This window comes from Tachyglossus aculeatus, chromosome 11 (assembly GCF_015852505.1).
Source record: "Tachyglossus aculeatus isolate mTacAcu1 chromosome 11, mTacAcu1.pri, whole genome shotgun sequence".
Lineage (NCBI taxonomy): Eukaryota > Metazoa > Chordata > Mammalia > Monotremata > Tachyglossidae > Tachyglossus > Tachyglossus aculeatus.
Window position 1 is genome coordinate 54,046,007 of NC_052076.1, and position 16,109 is coordinate 54,062,115.

The 16,109-nt window shown below is 46.3% G+C and overlaps 1 protein-coding gene and 2 non-coding genes across 3 annotated transcripts in view; all 3 read left to right on the forward strand.

Moving 5' to 3' along the window:
* The first annotated feature begins 68 nt into the window (after window positions 1–68).
* SF3B3 (splicing factor 3b subunit 3) overlaps window positions 69–16,109 on the forward strand; it is a 40,258-nt gene continuing 24,217 nt past the window's right edge. Inside the window, exons 1-8 of the mRNA XM_038754168.1 lie at window positions 69–364; window positions 5,339–5,508; window positions 6,472–6,798; window positions 8,029–8,201; window positions 8,304–8,445; window positions 9,111–9,223; window positions 11,235–11,372; window positions 13,454–13,557. Coding sequence (XP_038610096.1) covers window positions 5,439–5,508; window positions 6,472–6,798; window positions 8,029–8,201; window positions 8,304–8,445; window positions 9,111–9,223; window positions 11,235–11,372; window positions 13,454–13,557 — 1,067 coding nt within the window. The 5' untranslated portion in view covers window positions 69–364; window positions 5,339–5,438. The remainder of the gene's footprint in view (window positions 365–5,338; window positions 5,509–6,471; window positions 6,799–8,028; window positions 8,202–8,303; window positions 8,446–9,110; window positions 9,224–11,234; window positions 11,373–13,453; window positions 13,558–16,109) is intronic.
* LOC119935440 lies at window positions 7,162–7,244 on the forward strand. The gene has a single exon (XR_005453324.1). It is a non-coding gene; the product is annotated as a small nucleolar RNA SNORD111 (small nucleolar RNA).
* LOC119935441 lies at window positions 10,875–10,960 on the forward strand. The gene has a single exon (XR_005453325.1). It is a non-coding gene; the product is annotated as a small nucleolar RNA SNORD111 (small nucleolar RNA).

Consider the following 16,109-nt stretch of genomic DNA (forward strand, 5'->3'; position numbering starts at 1 on the left):
CCACCGCCTCCTTCAAGGGGGAGCAAGAGTCGGCCATCTTGTACCGACAGGGCATTTCCGGCGGGGCATCAGAACAGGCCCCTAACCTCGAGGAGCGGGGCCGCTCATGGCCGACCACCGGCGTTTAACCCGCCCCTGAGGACCTCATTTCTCCTCAGGCGCCATTGGAGAAAATAAACGGTTTGGGGTTGTCTTAGGGGGCGGTGATTAGTAGGCGCCATTTGTCAGGCGGGGGTGAGGGCCGCACCGGAAGTACCCCGCGCAGAGGGCTAATGGCGGCAGCCCCGAGGACGGCGCTGGACGCGGCCTAGACCGCGGGGAAGGCCATCCACCCGACATCGGCGCCATCACAGCCGCCATCGGGGTAAGAGGCCCCCGTTTCGCCTTATCGAGGCCCGGGCGGTGAGGATGGCGCTAAATGGCGGCCGGGAGGCATCGGGAAGGGGGCGAGATGGGGTGGCCCGGCGATGGCCGCCGAGGCCTAACCCCAGTAGTAAATTTGGATGGCGGACGGGGAGACAGGTGCGGGCGGAAAATCCGCCAAAAATGAGCACTGGGCTCCCCCCCGAAATAGCGCCGACACCAAACCCTCCATAAAGCCGGGGGTCCTTTGAGATGGCCGGAGGGCGACGAGGGAAAAAGGCCAGGAGGAGGAAGGGGGCCACCAAGGGAAAATGCGGGGACCGCAGGAATAATAATAATAATAATAATGATAGCATTTACTAAGCTTTTACCATGTGCAAAGCACTGTTGCTAAGCGCTGGGGAGGTTCCAAGGTGCCTGGAATGCCCTCCCTCTGCCCATCCGCCAAGCCAGCTCTCTTCCTCCCTTCAAGGCCCTGCTGAGAGCTCACCTCCTCCAGGAGGCCTTCCCAGACTGAGCCCCTTCCTTCCTCTCCCCCCCCTCGTCCCCCTCTCCATCCCCCCCATCTTACCTCCTTCCCTTCCCCACAGCACCTGTATATATGTTTGTACATATTTATTAATCTATTTATTTATTTTACTTGTACATATCTATTCTATTTATTTTATTTTGTTAGTATGTTTGGTTTTGTTCTCTGTCTCCCCCTTTTAGACTGTGAGCCCAATGTTGCCAATTTGTACTTCCCAAGCACTTAGTACAGTGCTCTGCACATAGTAAGCGCTCAGTAAATACGATTGATGATTGATGAAGGTGATCAGGTTGTCCCACAGAGGGCTCACAGTCTTAATCCCCATTTTACAGATGAGGTAACGGAGACGCAGAGAAGTGAAGTGGCTTGCCCAAAGTCACACAGCTGACAAGTGGCGGAGCCGGAATTTGAACCCATGACCTCCGACTCCAAAGCCCGGGCTCTTTCCACTGAGACACGCTGCTTCTCATACCACAATTTACTGTGGTTAAACTTTTAAGTTAAACTTTTTTGGGAAGTGAATCAATAGCAGGGCCTGGAAAGGCAAAAAGCGAAAAGCTCACGGCTTGGGATGCAACGTGTGTTAATATCATCGTTAACAATCACGTTGTTAGGCGTCTACCGATGTGCCCGGCACTGTACTGAGCGCGGTTGGGTGGGGACCGCCTCTATATGTTGCCAACTTGGACTTCCCAAGCGCTTAGTACAGTGCTCTGCACACAGTAAACGCTCAATAAATACGATTGAATGAATGAATGGGGTGGATACAGGATTCATTCGTTCTATTTATTTTATTTTGTTAAAATGTTTTGTTCTCTGTCTCCCCCTTCTAGACTGTGAGCCCACTGTTGGGTAGGGACCGTCTCTATATGTTGCCAACTTGGATTTCCCAAGCGCTTAGTACAGTGCTCTTCACACAGTAAGCGCTCAATAAATACGATTGAATGAATGAATGGGGTGGATACAGGATTCATTCATTCTATTTATTTTATTTTGTTAAAATGTTTTGTTCTCTGTCTCCCCCTTCTAGACTGTGAGCCCGCTGTTGGGTAGGGACCGTCTCTGTATGTTGCCAACTTGGACTTCCCAAGCGCTTAGTCCGGTGCTCTGCACACAGTAAGCGCTCAGTAAATACGATTGATTGATTTATTGAGCGCTTACTGTGTGCAGAGCACTGGACTAAGCGCTTGGGAAGTGCAAGTTGGCAACATGTAGAGACAGCCCCGAGTCTAGACTTGATACAGGATCTTCTAGACTGTGAGCTCGTGGTTGGGTAATAATAATAGTAATGGTATTTGTTAAGCACTTACTGTGTGCAAAGCACTGTTCTAAGCGCCGGGTAGGGACCGTCTCTCTATGTTGCCAACTTGTACTTCATTCAGTTCCTCATTCAATCGTATTTATTGAGCGCTTACTGTGTGCAGAGCACTGTACTAAGTGTATATATACATATGTACTTCCCAAGCGCATAGTACAGTGCTGTGCACACAGTAAGCGCTCAATAAATACGATTGAATGAATGAAGCCCGACAAGGGCTCTGTACCACCTAAGGATCCGAATCCAAGGGGGAAGGAGAAAAGATGAAGATATTGAGGCACAGAGACGGTAGGTGACTTGCCTAAGGACGCACAGCAGGCAAGTCGCAATCAATGGAATGTAATAATAATAATGATGGTATTTATTAAGCCCTACTATAGTTATTCATTCTTTCAATCATATTTGTTGAGTGCTTACTGTGTCTAGAGCACTGTTCTAAGCGCTTGGGAAGTACAAGTTGCCCAAGGACACACAGCAGGCGAGTCGCAATCAATGGAATGTAATAATAATGATAGTATTTGTTGAGTGCCCACTACATTCATTCTTTCAATCCTATTTATTGAGCGCTTACTGTGTGCAGAGCACTGTACTAAGCGCTTGGGAAGTAGAAGTCGGCAACATATTGAGACGGTCCCTACCCAACAACGGGCTCACAGGCATATACTATATGCCAGGCAGTGTTCTAAGCCCTGGGGGTAGATACAAGGTAATCAGGTTGTCCCACATGGGGCTCACAGTTTTAATCCCCATTTGACAGATGAGGTAACTAAGAGGCACAGAGGAGGTAAGTGACTTGCCCAAAGTCACACAGTTGATAAGTAGCGGAGCGGAATTAGAACCCAGGACCTCTGACTCCCAAGCCCGTGCTCTTTCCACTGAGTCACACTGCTTCTCTATTGTATATATTGTGCGCTTACTCTGTGTCAAACGAACACTGCACTAAGCTTTTGGGAGAATGCAATCCAATAAAGTTGGTCGATTTGGTCCCTGCCTACAAGGAGCTTACAGTCCAGTGGGGGGGGTGTACATTAAAATAAATTACAGATTGGGGGAATAAAGGTTTGCACATACAGTCTCCTCACTTCTAGGCATGTGCTCTCTCCACGAGGCCCTGCTGCTTCTCTACATCCTGCTGAAGGACGCAGTTTGTCAATATGTTGACTAAGGGGACACTGAACATGAGGCCTAGTAAAAAATGCAGAAGTGCAGGATCGAAGAGAGTAATATGTTAGTAACTCGGGCATTTACCTGGAAAAAGGCCTGGGTTCCGTTCTTGGACTGTGGTGTTTTTCTGTAGGATTTTGCCTCAGGGCACTAAAAAGTTCCAAGACCTCCATTAAATGAGAGGGAATCTCTTCCCTGTGTTTCTGCTACCCAAGTAAGGCACATCAAACAGCAGTTCTTGGGGCAAAATCAGAAGAGGAGGAGGGTAAAGGGAAAGAGTTTAACCAGGCCTAGAATAAGAGAGGGATTATCTCTTTGTAACTCACCAACCGATGTAAACTCAAGGGCTTAATTTACTTAAGAACTGTTGCTTGCAACCCTGAGAGCAGAAGCAACCCAGGCAGAGTCCAGGAAAGGAAGAGGTAAAGAGGAGGGAAGGGAAGTGATTAAGTAGGATCAGTAATGGCACCAGCCTGTCCTCTCAAGGGTCACGTGGACCATTTTCCTACTTGCCCTGGGGCAAGGATTTGAAACATTGTTTTGAGAGCAGAGGCAGCTTTTGCAGGGTCGAGGTAGGGAACAAAACAAAGCAGCAGCGAGCCGCACCTGAGTCTTGATTCCTGCCCTTCTGCTTGCTTGCTGTGTGACTTTAAGCCAGTCACATAACTTCCCTGTGCCTCAGTTTCCTCATATAAAAACAGGGATTCAAAACCTGCTCTTTCCTAGAGTCTGAGCCCCAAGTGGGACAGAGACTGTCCGACCCAGTTAACTTGTATCTACCCCAGTGTTTGGAATAGTGCTTGGCAGCAATTTCTACTGCACAAAGAGCAGAGTGGGAGAGAAAAACAGGCCTGAGGAATGATTTTTACACCTCCTTATCACTCAAGTTCACCGACTCAAGCTATTAACTGTTACTCAGGAACAATTGTCTGCAATTTGGGGAACTGAAGCAATGCTATAGGAGATGGCATAAAGCACTTAGAAAGTTTGGTGTTACAAACTAGAAAATTAAAGCTAGGTCAGACCTTAAGGGCTATAAATCTAATCATGCCACTTTAAACAAATGTAGGTAAATGCTCAATCATAGGGTAGAGACTCTCCATCTTGTGTATACTACATGTTTGGATATCTACATCAGAACCAGGTGCAAGGATTTCCTGCCCCTCAGAGAATCAGTCATTTATTGGGCATCTGTTGAGTGCTGGACATTGTACTAAGCACCTTGGGAAAATCCAGCCCTAGCAAAATACATGTTCTCTGCCTTCAAGGAGCTCACAATCAAATTATGGAGGAACTTGGTGGAAAGAGCATAGGCTCGGGAGTCAGAGGGCCTGGTTTCTAATCCCAGTTTTGCCATTTGCTTGCTGTGAGACCTTGGGCAAGTTACTTAACTTCTGCCTCTGTTCCCTCATGCACAAAATGGGGATTCCATACCAGTTCTCCAACCTACTTAACCTGTTGATCTTGTATCTACCCCAGCACTTACTACAGTGCTTGACATGCAGTAAGTGCTTCACAAATTCTATTATTGTTATTATTGAAGGAGGAGAAACAATGCCTGCACCTCTGGTAATGAGCTTCAGACATTTATTCCCTACCTTGAAAGTTTATCCTTTTATGCTGATCCTTTCAAGGTAAGGGATAATGTATGAAATTCATTCTCAGAGGTGCAGTCTGAAACTTATCAAGGGAGGGGCTGGCTTAATTCTGGAATGTGAAATTCCTAATATATTAGAGATCAGAAAGCCATCCCAAAATATTCAGGTGGGTGTCAAGGAAGGAACTTCAAGGATCCTTTGATGTCATTGTGAGAAACAATACTGAACTGAATCACAATGCTTACACACTTAGGGTCATGACCCAGGCAGACTGGAATGTGATTGTTTTTAATGAGTTGCCCACCAACTTTGAATCTTAATTTCAAGTTTCAGTTAGGATTCAGTGTCTGTTTTTTGAAATCCCAGGTTTCCAAATCTCAGCCTTCGTTGGGTTTGTGATCAGACTTTCCTGCAGCAGCGGCATCGGTGACACTGAAGCCCCAAGTGATCTGGTTCTGTCGCCACCATGTTCCTCTATAACCTGACCCTGCAGCGAGCCACCGGCATCAGCTTTGCCATTCATGGCAACTTCTCAGGTAACTGCCACCGTCAGACTGAGATCCTTTGAGTAGAGAAGCCAGGTTTCAAAGTTAATCATGTTATCGTAGCAGCCTTCCCTGCTACAAGATGGGAGTCTGCTGCCACAGATAAACCAGCCTGGTAACACTGCCATAAGGAAAGGAGTCATACTATTTGAACAGGAAAGGCACTGCAAACACCAGACATGACAACAAGGGACAGACTGTGTGAGTGCACAGTGTAGCCCAGACTGAGTCCTGCAGTGGCCTAGTCAGTCGAATTCACTGCCTGGGAAATTTTTAAATTTGAAAGATAAATATATGAAACAATTTCCTTCAATTTCTGAAGTAAGCTAATTTAACGTAGCCATTTGTAAGTGTGAATGAGCTCAGCCCACTGAATCAGGTACTAGTACTGAAATGCTTTGAATTCCTGGCTAAACAACTACACTGAAATGCCTTTTGAGGGTGTTTAGATGAAAACTTACTAGCAGTACAAGTGAGAAGTATCTTCTATTAGCCCAAGTCTATTCAAATTTCACATGGATTATTTCTTTATCATGGCTAAAGGCTTGACTGGGGAGGGATAGCTTTCCTTTCAGGAAAATGGTCTTCTGAAGTTTATTAAAGCCTGAGATCTGGACCCCTAAATGCTTAACTACCTGGAAACCTTTAATGGGTATTTACATTTCTTGCTGATGTTTTATGTCATTTTTGAAAAGTGAATTTTTGGCACTCTTTATGGATTATTTACAAGGCGATCCTCCAGCATACAGGCATAGCCAGGAAATATTTGTGTAGCTATCCTTACATGACACCTGCCAATTATTCTCTTCTGATGGAGCAGATTGGCTTGTGTTGAGATTTCTAATACAGAGACCAGTTGTCTTGGTGGATTCTTGGTGTGCCTGGAAGCACATGTGTTATTTCCGGGACCATTTTCGGTTGTTGCTCATGGCCGTTTTGGTCTTGGCGTTCTAGGAACCAAACAACAGGAAATTGTTGTTTCTCGGGGGAAGATCCTGGAGCTTCTCCGCCCTGACCCCAACACCGGGAAGGTGCACACTCTCCTGACGGTGGAAGTGTTCGGTGTCATCCGGTCGCTCATGGCCTTCAGGCTGACCGGCGGCACCAAAGATTACATTGTGGTCGGCAGTGACTCGGGCCGGATTGTCATCCTGGAGTATCAGCCCTCCAAGAACATGTTTGAGAAGATCCACCAGGAAACCTTTGGAAAGAGCGGGTGCCGCCGAATCGTCCCTGGCCAGTTCTTGGCCGTGGACCCTAAGGGCCGAGCCGTCATGATCAGTAAGTGAAATTGAGGACCGGTCTGAAACCAATCTCTGGAAATGGGGTTCTGGCTTGAAGAATGGCTTTGATTGAGTGGGGTGTCCCAGGTTAGAAGTTGTGATCTCCGAAGGGGCTTGGCCCTGTCTTTTCAACAGTGAGGGCTGCTGCTCTTGGAATTCTGACAGATTCCCATCACAGGTAAACTTTGACCCAGTTTATAAAATAGCCAGGGCAGGAACTAGCCAGAACAGCCTTTATAAAGCTGATGTCTCCCTTCCCATCCTCCCACGGTCTAGGCCTAAACCCACCAGAACCTCCAAGATACTGCCAAGTCATTTATAATTGGGAAATGGATCCATCAAAAAGGAATGGGAAATGGGAAGGCCTGGAATGATGATTCAGATTCATGTCTCTTCTCTGAGATTTTCTCTGGAGAAAATCCTGTTTTTTATCTGATCGGGCCTTCCCCAAACACTAATAATTCAGGGAGAGTTTTGAGCACAAAGAGTAAACCACAGGGACACAAACCAGCTTGTCCCTTGGTTACGCTGTGTGTATTATGAAGTAAAGGGGGGTTGGGAAACCAAGTGCTGCAGGCCTCAAGAGGAGCGCTGAGTCCCCTGTTGAATATAATAATAAAAATGATGGCATTTATTAAGCGCTTACTATGTGCAAAGCATTGTTCTAAGCGCTGGGGAGGTTACAAGGTGATCAGGTTGTTCCACAGGGGGTTTACAATCTTAATCCCCGTTTTACAGATGAGGGAACTGAGGCACAGAGAAGTGAAGTGACTTGCCCAAAGTCACACAGCTGATAATTGGCAGAGCTGGGATTCGAGCCCATGACCTCTGACTCCAAAGTCCGTGCTGTTTTCCACTGAGCCACGCTGCTTCTCAAAAAAACGCTTACTATGTGCTATGCACTGTTCTAAGCTCTGGGGGAGATACCAAGTAATCAGGTTGCCCTACATGGGGCTCACAGTCTTAATCCCCATTTTCCAGATGAGAGAAGTGAGGCACAGGGAAGTTAAGTGACTTGCCCAGAGTCACACAGCTGATAAGTGGCAGAGCCGGGATTAGAATCCATGACCTCTGACTCCCAAGCCCATTTCCTTTTCACTGAGCCATGCTGCTCAGTGGAATATAAAATGTAGTACCAGCTGTGTGGAAGCTCTCTGTGCGATGAATTGAGATGTTCCTCCCCTAACCTGAGGAACTTTTGTGAATGGTTTGCCTCTTTGGTCTTCAGGTGCCATCGAGAAGCAGAAACTAGTGTACATTCTGAACAGAGACGCTGCTGCTCGACTCACCATCTCTTCGCCTCTGGAAGCTCACAAAGCCAACACGTTGGTCTACCATGTGGTGGGAGTGGATGTTGGATTTGAAAACCCCATGTTTGCCTGCCTAGAGATGGACTATGAGGTAGCGTCTGCCATCCTTTTATCTCTCGTCATACTTCTCAGTGGTTGTGAACTCTCACTAACGATCTGAAATTTGTCTTTTGGACATTGTGCTTTACTTTAGGAAGCAGATAATGACCCAACGGGAGAAGCAGCGGCCAATACCCAACAAACCCTAACTTTTTATGAGTTGGACCTTGGATTGAACCACGTGGTCCGAAAATACAGCGAGCCACTGGAGGAGCATGGCAACTTCCTTATAACAGGTGCTTCCCCAGAGTTGCCTTCCACCCTCATCCTTGAACCTAGCAGAAATCCACTTTGAAGTGGAGTCCAGCCGATGATTTGCAGGCAGGGTTAAAACTGTTGCAAAGATAAGACCTTGACTAATTGAAGAAGTGTCATGAGACACAGTGGTGTCTGCGTGAAGGTCCTCGGTAACTTTCCTGGAGTGGATTGCCTGAAATGATGATCATCTCATGTCTCTTCTGAGGCTCTTAAAGCTCTGGAGACAGCACTTACCTCACTGATCAGGCACCAGCATTGGAGCATTTTCCTGGAGTTGCTGCCAACCTAAATCAAGGGCTGTTGTATTATCCAGAAATATTAAAAGAGCCATTTGTGCAAGGCCTGGTGCAGGGAATAGGGGGAACGATACGTAAAAAGGCCCGGTCCCTGCCCTCAGGGCCCCTACGCCTAATATGGGAAATAAAATTCTGTTCTGGATGAGATTTACACAAAGTTCCCCTGCGTACAACGCTTGAACATGTAGCTGTATTCTTTGTAGCCGCAAGGATACAGCAGCTTACAAATACCAGCCTTCACCTGGCAGCTCAGGCATGCCAACAGTCTTCTCAAGTTACCCCATTTAAATCAGGAGGTGTTAGGTATTTTGCTCATAATAGAGCTTTCTCTTTTTTTTTTCCTGCAGTCCCTGGCGGCTCAGATGGCCCAAGTGGGGTGCTTATCTGCTCTGAAAACTATATAACCTACAAAAATTTTGGTGACCAACCTGATATCCGATGCCCCATTCCTAGGAGACGGGTGAGTGTTTTTTTGTCAAATTATAATAACGCGCTAGAAGGTAGCTAGAAGGAAAAGTATCCTAAAGGTATTCTTAAGGCGTTTTCTCTAGCTTTTTGTGATTTGTTACTGACAAGGCAGTAGGGGGTTGCCAGGGAACTAACATAGCTTGATTCACTAGGTTGAGACAGGTCTGTGTCTTCTCTATGTTTGGCTGTAAGGGACCGGTCACAAGAAAGACATTCATTACTAATGAGAGAGCAAGTAAGTCAGAAAAGGCAGCTAAAAAGTAGGGTACATGAAGGAGGGGTAGTTAATATAAATCAGTGTAATATAAGGCCCTCTAGACTGTGACCCCTTTTTTTTAAATGGCGTTTGTTAAACGCTTATTATGTGCCAGGCTGGGGTAAAGAAAGTATAATCAGGTTGGACCCAATCCAGATCGCACATGGGGCTCACAGTCTTAATCCCCATTTTAGAGATGAGGTAACTGAGGCACAGAGAAGTTAAGTGACTTGCCCAAGGTCACTCAGCGGACAAGTGGTGGAGCTGAGTTTGGAACCCAGGTCCTCTGACTCCCAAGCTCTGTGCTTTCTCCACTAGGCCATATTGCTTCTCACTTGCCCTTGTTGGCAGGGAACATGCCTACCAACTCCACTGTATTGCACTCTCCCAAGTGCTTAGTACAGTGCCCTGCATCCATATATTCCATTGATTGATTGATTGAGGTCCCATCAAATTTCCTTTATGGGCAATTCAGTCATCTTACTAGATTCCAAGTTGGAGAAGTCAAATGATCGTCTCTGGGAGTGGAGCGTGCCCTCTCCAAATTTATTTCTTGTCATCAGTCAGTCAGTGGAATTTATGGAGCATTTACTGGGTGTGGAGCCCACAGGACTTCCTTGCCCTCAAGGAGCTTACAATCTAGCAGTTAAAATAATGCATAAAAAAGTTCTTTTAGGCCCTTTTTTCAGGCCCCGGGTCCAAGTTTAGCAGTGGCCTCTTGAGGTTCCATTCAGTGAACATTTATTGGTAAAAATTTGGTAGGATACTAGGCGTATTCCTTTGGATTTGGAAAAGCTGGGAAATAGCTTGTTAATCATGCAACATGGTATTGTGCGCTTATCATGTGCTAAGTACTGGGATGTTTTCAAGATAGAGCATACATGATCCTTGTCCCCCCCCCTCCCAGGGCTCACAGTCTGAGAGGTTGGTCCTTGACCAGTTTCCCCCTATTTCAGGAGTTGGAATTCTGGGCCATGTCCCAATAGTGGAAATTAAATGGTATTTGGTATCTTCTCTGTGTATATGTGTATACGTACATATATACTTATATAGATAGATATTTGTCTATCTACTTACCTATATAGATATATATGTAGTATCATGTATTTTCCCTGGTTTGGGCATGTGGGAGATCATATTTTTGCCCATGCCCAGTATCTGACAAATGAAGTATAGTTCTTAATAGTTCCCAGTTGGACTAGTGTGGGTCCACTGTCCCATTGATTGGGATTGACTCCAGTTTGGTCTGTCCCTGAAATTTTGAGAGGGCCCTTTAGGAACTGGGGTACATTTGGGTTAAATGTACATCTACTTTCAGACTTTGCCATATCTGTAAGTTAAGCCAGTTTTGTGATAGGAGAATTAATTACATCATGGGCTCTGCTCCCTGCCTGAAGTGATGAGTTCTATTCATGTCTCTTCTCTGAAATCTTCCCTGGAGACACAATTAACCTCGCTGATCTGATCAGGCTGCATGGAAGCATAAGCTCTTCTTCTATACCAGAAAACCCTGATGGGTTGCTAGCCAGGGAGAATTTGAGCCATCCGGTTTCCCTGTAGGTGACTGGACTTCTCAGGGCCTTGGTCACTAAACAGGCATTTGGAGAAGCCGTGGAAAATTTTCACTGAGGACAGAGGTGAATGATAACCTTCACTGTCCACTGCTGACTCTTGGGATGGGTTTTCCAATAAGGGAAGTATTTCACCATTGTCATTATCATTTTCTTTTCATCCACCCACCCTCCAGAATGATTTGGATGACCCCGAGAGAGGGATGATCTTTGTCTGCTCTGCCACTCACAAGACCAAGTCAATGTTCTTCTTCTTGGCCCAGACTGAGCAGGGAGACATCTTCAAAATTACCTTGGAGACTGATGAGGACATGGTAAGTGGAGAGATGATGGTCTCCAAGGTGATTCCGCCTTTGTGGGAAGGGTTTATGTTTTAACCTGATTTTTAGCTGTTTTTGTCAGCCCTTGATAGTTCACACTGTTTTATGGTATTTATTATGTGCTTACTATGTATCAAACAGCATTCTAATCGCTGGGGTAGGTACAAGTTAATTAGATTTAGACCATAGTACCTGTCCTGCATGGGGCTCACAGTCTTAAGTAGGAGGAAGAATACGATAACTGAGGCACAGAGAAGTTATGAAATGATTTGCCCGAGATTACACAGCAAGCAGTTGGCAGAGGCGGGATTAGAACCCATGTTTTCCAATTCTCTGGCCCGTGCTCTTTCCACTAGGCCATGCTGCTTCTCGCTGTTAAATGAGATGTAGGAAACTCCACTCCTGGAAATGAGTTCCTGAACGTTCTCCAGTAAAGATGTTAAAGAAGTGTATAGGTGTACACTGTATTCCCACACGAGGGCACTTGCTAGTGGGATTTCAAATAATAGGGTTGGTAGAAACCCCATATGGCTTTGTGGCTACCACTGCCTTTACTGGAAGGCAGTTGGTGAGATCCCATGTTTTGCTCCAACTTTCATGCTTTAGAGGTCAGTTTCCCTCTAGAAGTAGCGAGAGGTCCAACTGAAAGGCAAAGAGCTGTTTCCCAGTTGGAGAGATTTTATTCAATTGTATTTATTGAGTGCTTACTGTGTACAAAGCACTGTACTAAGTGCCTTAGACTGCTCATTCATTCATTCAATCAGCTTGTTTGTAGCTCTTCAAAGGAAGCAATGTGTCCATGTCTTATTTAGCCAACTCTGTTGTGCCTTCACCTGAGAATAGTGTTATTTCTGTATTGGCCACAGTTTAAGAAGCAAAATTTGCCTAGGTGCAGCTTTACTGTTGGGACACACAGCGCTTGTCCTCCTAAACTTGCTGCCCAGGAATCCCTCTAGGCAGCAATTCAGGATTTTCCAGACTGAGCGGCAGGGAGGGGAAAGGAGGAGTTGTAGCCTCCCTCCTGTTCCCTCACCCCTTAAGATCAAGTACCATTCCCATGGACTTTCAGCCAATCAGGAGATATACAGAAGAAACAAGCCGCATAAGCTTGCTGCTTTATCTTTCAAATATAACCTGTCGCTTCATTCCCTTTTGCTGGGTTGAAAACCAGCCTAGTATTTTTTTCAGTGGTATTCATTAAGCACTTGCTATGTGTTAAACACCATTTGAAGTGCTATGGTAGATGCAAGCTAATCAGGTTGGACATTGTATTACAGTATTATTATAGTATTTAATACTACAGTATTATAGTATTTAAGTATTTACTTTGTCAAGCACCATTCTGAGATCTAGGATAGATACAAGCTAATCAAGTTGGACATGGGCCCTGTCTCACACAGGACTCATAGTAAAAGTGGGAGGGAGAGCAAGTATTTTGCAGTTGAGGAAACTGAGGCACAGAGAAGGTAAGTGACTTCCCCGAGGTCACACAGCACACCGTTGGTAGAGCCAGGATTAGAACCCAGACCCTCTGACTCAGAGGCCCAGGCTCTTTGCACTAGGCCACGCTGCTTTCTCATTTCCTTGACAACTTGTACTTCCCAAGCGCTTAGTACAGTGCTCTGCACACAGTAAGCGCTCAATAAACACGATTGAATGAATGAATGAATTTCCTGAAACTCCAACAGCACATGCTCAAGAAAGCGCTCAATAAATACCATTGACAGTGATGATTGTCAGGAGTTTTGTTCGATGCCCGTTAAAAGTTTTTGAAGAGATGAGAGACATATACAGAGCAACATTTCAGAAAAGTGATCTGGGCAGCAGAACGAAAGTAAGAACTGGAGGTTGGGTGTGTTCAGCCGATGCATAGTCCAGCTAGGGTGTCTCAACCAGCCAACTGGATTTGGTGACAGACCGAATGTGGGGTTGGAAAGAGGCAAGAATCAAGGATAATGCCAAGGTTGCAGACTTGAGAGATGTGGTGAGGATGGTAATGTTACCTGTGAGGTGAAAATTTGGTGGATGTGAGGGGGAAGCTGAAGAGCTTCATTGCACTCATCTCTCTGTTTTAGGTGACGGAGATCCGGCTGAAATATTTTGATACCGTACCAGTGGCTGCTGCCATGTGTGTACTGAAGACAGGCTTTCTCTTTGTGGCATCAGAATTTGGAAATCAGTGAGTAACTATTCCCGTCGTGAGTTACTAATATTGGTGGTATTTTGTTAATCAATCAATCAATCAATCAATCGTATTTATTGAGCGCTTACTATGTGCAGAGCACTGTACTAAGCGCTTGGGAAGTACAAATTGGCATCACATAGAGACAGTCCCTACCCAACAGTGGGCTCACAGTCTAAAAGGGGGAGACAGAGAACAGAACCAAACATACCAACAAAATAAAATAAGTAGGATAGAAATGTACAAGTAAAATAAATAAATAAATAAATAGAGTAATAAATATGTACAACCATATATACATATATACAGGTGCTGTGGGGAAGGGAAGGAGGTAAGACGGGGGGATGGAGAGGGGGAGAGGAAAGAAGGGGCTCAGTCTGGGAAGGCCTCCTGGAGGAGGTGAGCTCTCAGCAGGGCCTTGAAGGGAGGAAGAGAGCTAGCTTGGCGGATGGGCAGAGGGAGGGCATTCCAGGCCCGGGGGATGACGTGGGCCGGGGGTCGATGGCGGGACAGGCGAGAGCGAGGTACAGTGAGGAGATTAGTGGTGGAGGAGCGGAGGGTGCGGGCTGGGCAGTAGAAGGAGAGAAGGGAGGTGAGGTAGGAGGGGGCGAGGTGATGGACAGCCTTGAAGCCCAGGGTGAGGAGTTTCTGCCTGATGCGCAGATTGATCGGTAGCCATTGGAGGTTTTTGAGGAGGGGAGTAATATGTCCAGAGCGTTTCTGGACAAAGATAATCCGGGCAGCAGCATGAAGTATGGATTGAAGTGGAGAGAGACACGAGGATGGGAGATCAGAGAGAAGGCTAGTGCAGTAGTCCAGACGGGATAGGATGAGAGCTTGAATGAGCAGGGTAGCAGTTTGGATGGAGAGGAAAGGGCGGATCTTGGCAATGTTGCGGAGCTGAGACCGGCAGGTTTTGGTGACGGCTTGGATGTGAGGGGTGAATGAGAGAGCAGAGTCGAGGATGACACCAAGGTTGCGGGCTTGTGAGACGGGAAGGATGGTAGTGCCGTCAACAGAGATGGGAAAGTCAGGGAGAGGACAAGGTTTGGGAGGGAAGACAAGGAGCTCAGTCTTCGACATGTTGAGCTTTAGGTGGCGGGCGGACATCCAGATGGAGATGTCCTGAAGGCAGGAGGAGATGCGAGCCTGGAGGGAGGGGGAGAGAGCAGGGGCAGAGATGTAGATCTGGGTGTCATCAGCGTAGAGATGATAGTTGAAGCCGTGGGAGCGAATGAGGTCACCAAGGGAGTGAGTGTAGATTGAGAACAGAAGGGGACCAAGCACTGAACCTTGGGGAACTCCCACCGTAAGAGGATGGGAGGGGGAGGAGGAGCCTGCAAAAGAGACTGAGAAAGAACGACCGGAGAGATAAGAGGAGAACCAGGAGAGGACGGAGTCTGTGAAGCCAAGGTCAGATAACGTGTGGAGGAGAAGGGGGTGGTCCACAGTGTCAAAGGCAGCTGAGAGGTCGAGGAGGATTAGGACAGAGTATGAGCCGTTGGATTTGGCAAGCAGGAGGTCATTGGTGACCTTTGAGAGCGCAGTTTCCGTGGAATGAAGGGGACGGAAGCCAGACTGGAGGGGGTCGAGGAGATATGTACCAAGCACTGTACAAAGAATAGGATGTTCAGACTGGGTGCCGTCCCTGTCCCACACTGGGCTCACAGTCTAATGGGGAGAGAGCAGGTACTGAAATCCCCATTTTACAAATGAGGCAGCAGAGGCATGGAGAAGTTAAATGACTTGTCCAAGATCACTCAGCAGACAAGTGTCAGAGCCGGGATTAGCTCCCAGGTCCTCCAACTTCCAGGTCTGTTCTCTTCGCACTAGGCAATGCTGTTTCTCCTCAGTTGACCCTGGTTGGCTAGTGGGGATTGGAATTGCCTGGTTCAAATCAGGTTAGAACCGAAATTGCCTTTAAACGCAAGGAGGCAGGAGACTTTGGTTCAATCACTTACTGTCCTTGGGTAAGTGATTTAACATCTCTGGGCCTCAGTTTACCTTCAGAAAGTGGGAGTGGTAAATATGTGTGCTCTTCTTACCCCTGAGGAAATTTTTAAAGACCAGAAAAAGGAATTCCGTAGAGCCTCTTTTACACAGGTTTATTGTTGACTGACAGATGTTGTCTATGTCTTTAAGATGTGTGGTACCTCTTAATTAACTGGAAGGATTTGAAAAATTCCTAGGTAATAAAATGGCCAGCAGTTTTGGGAGTTGGAGTGGGAGGTGATAAGAGCTTACTTTTAGTGTTTTTAAAAATTTGCACCAGAGCAAACACAGGAGATTGTTCTGGGTGGACGGTTATCTAAACTGTATTTTTAAAGGTGACATCTGTCGAATTATTTCTTAGCTCTATTGTGCTGCCATAGTTTCATTTTACAAGTAATTAGTGGTGAGCAGCCCTTGGTCTTGTAATGGCAGAATTAAAGGCACTCAAGAGATTATGTAGCTTTACATTTGAAATCAGTAATGACTGCATAATGGTAGTATTGATATTAATCTTCAGTGACAATAATACCGCTGCACATTGTCATCATCCCTATTTT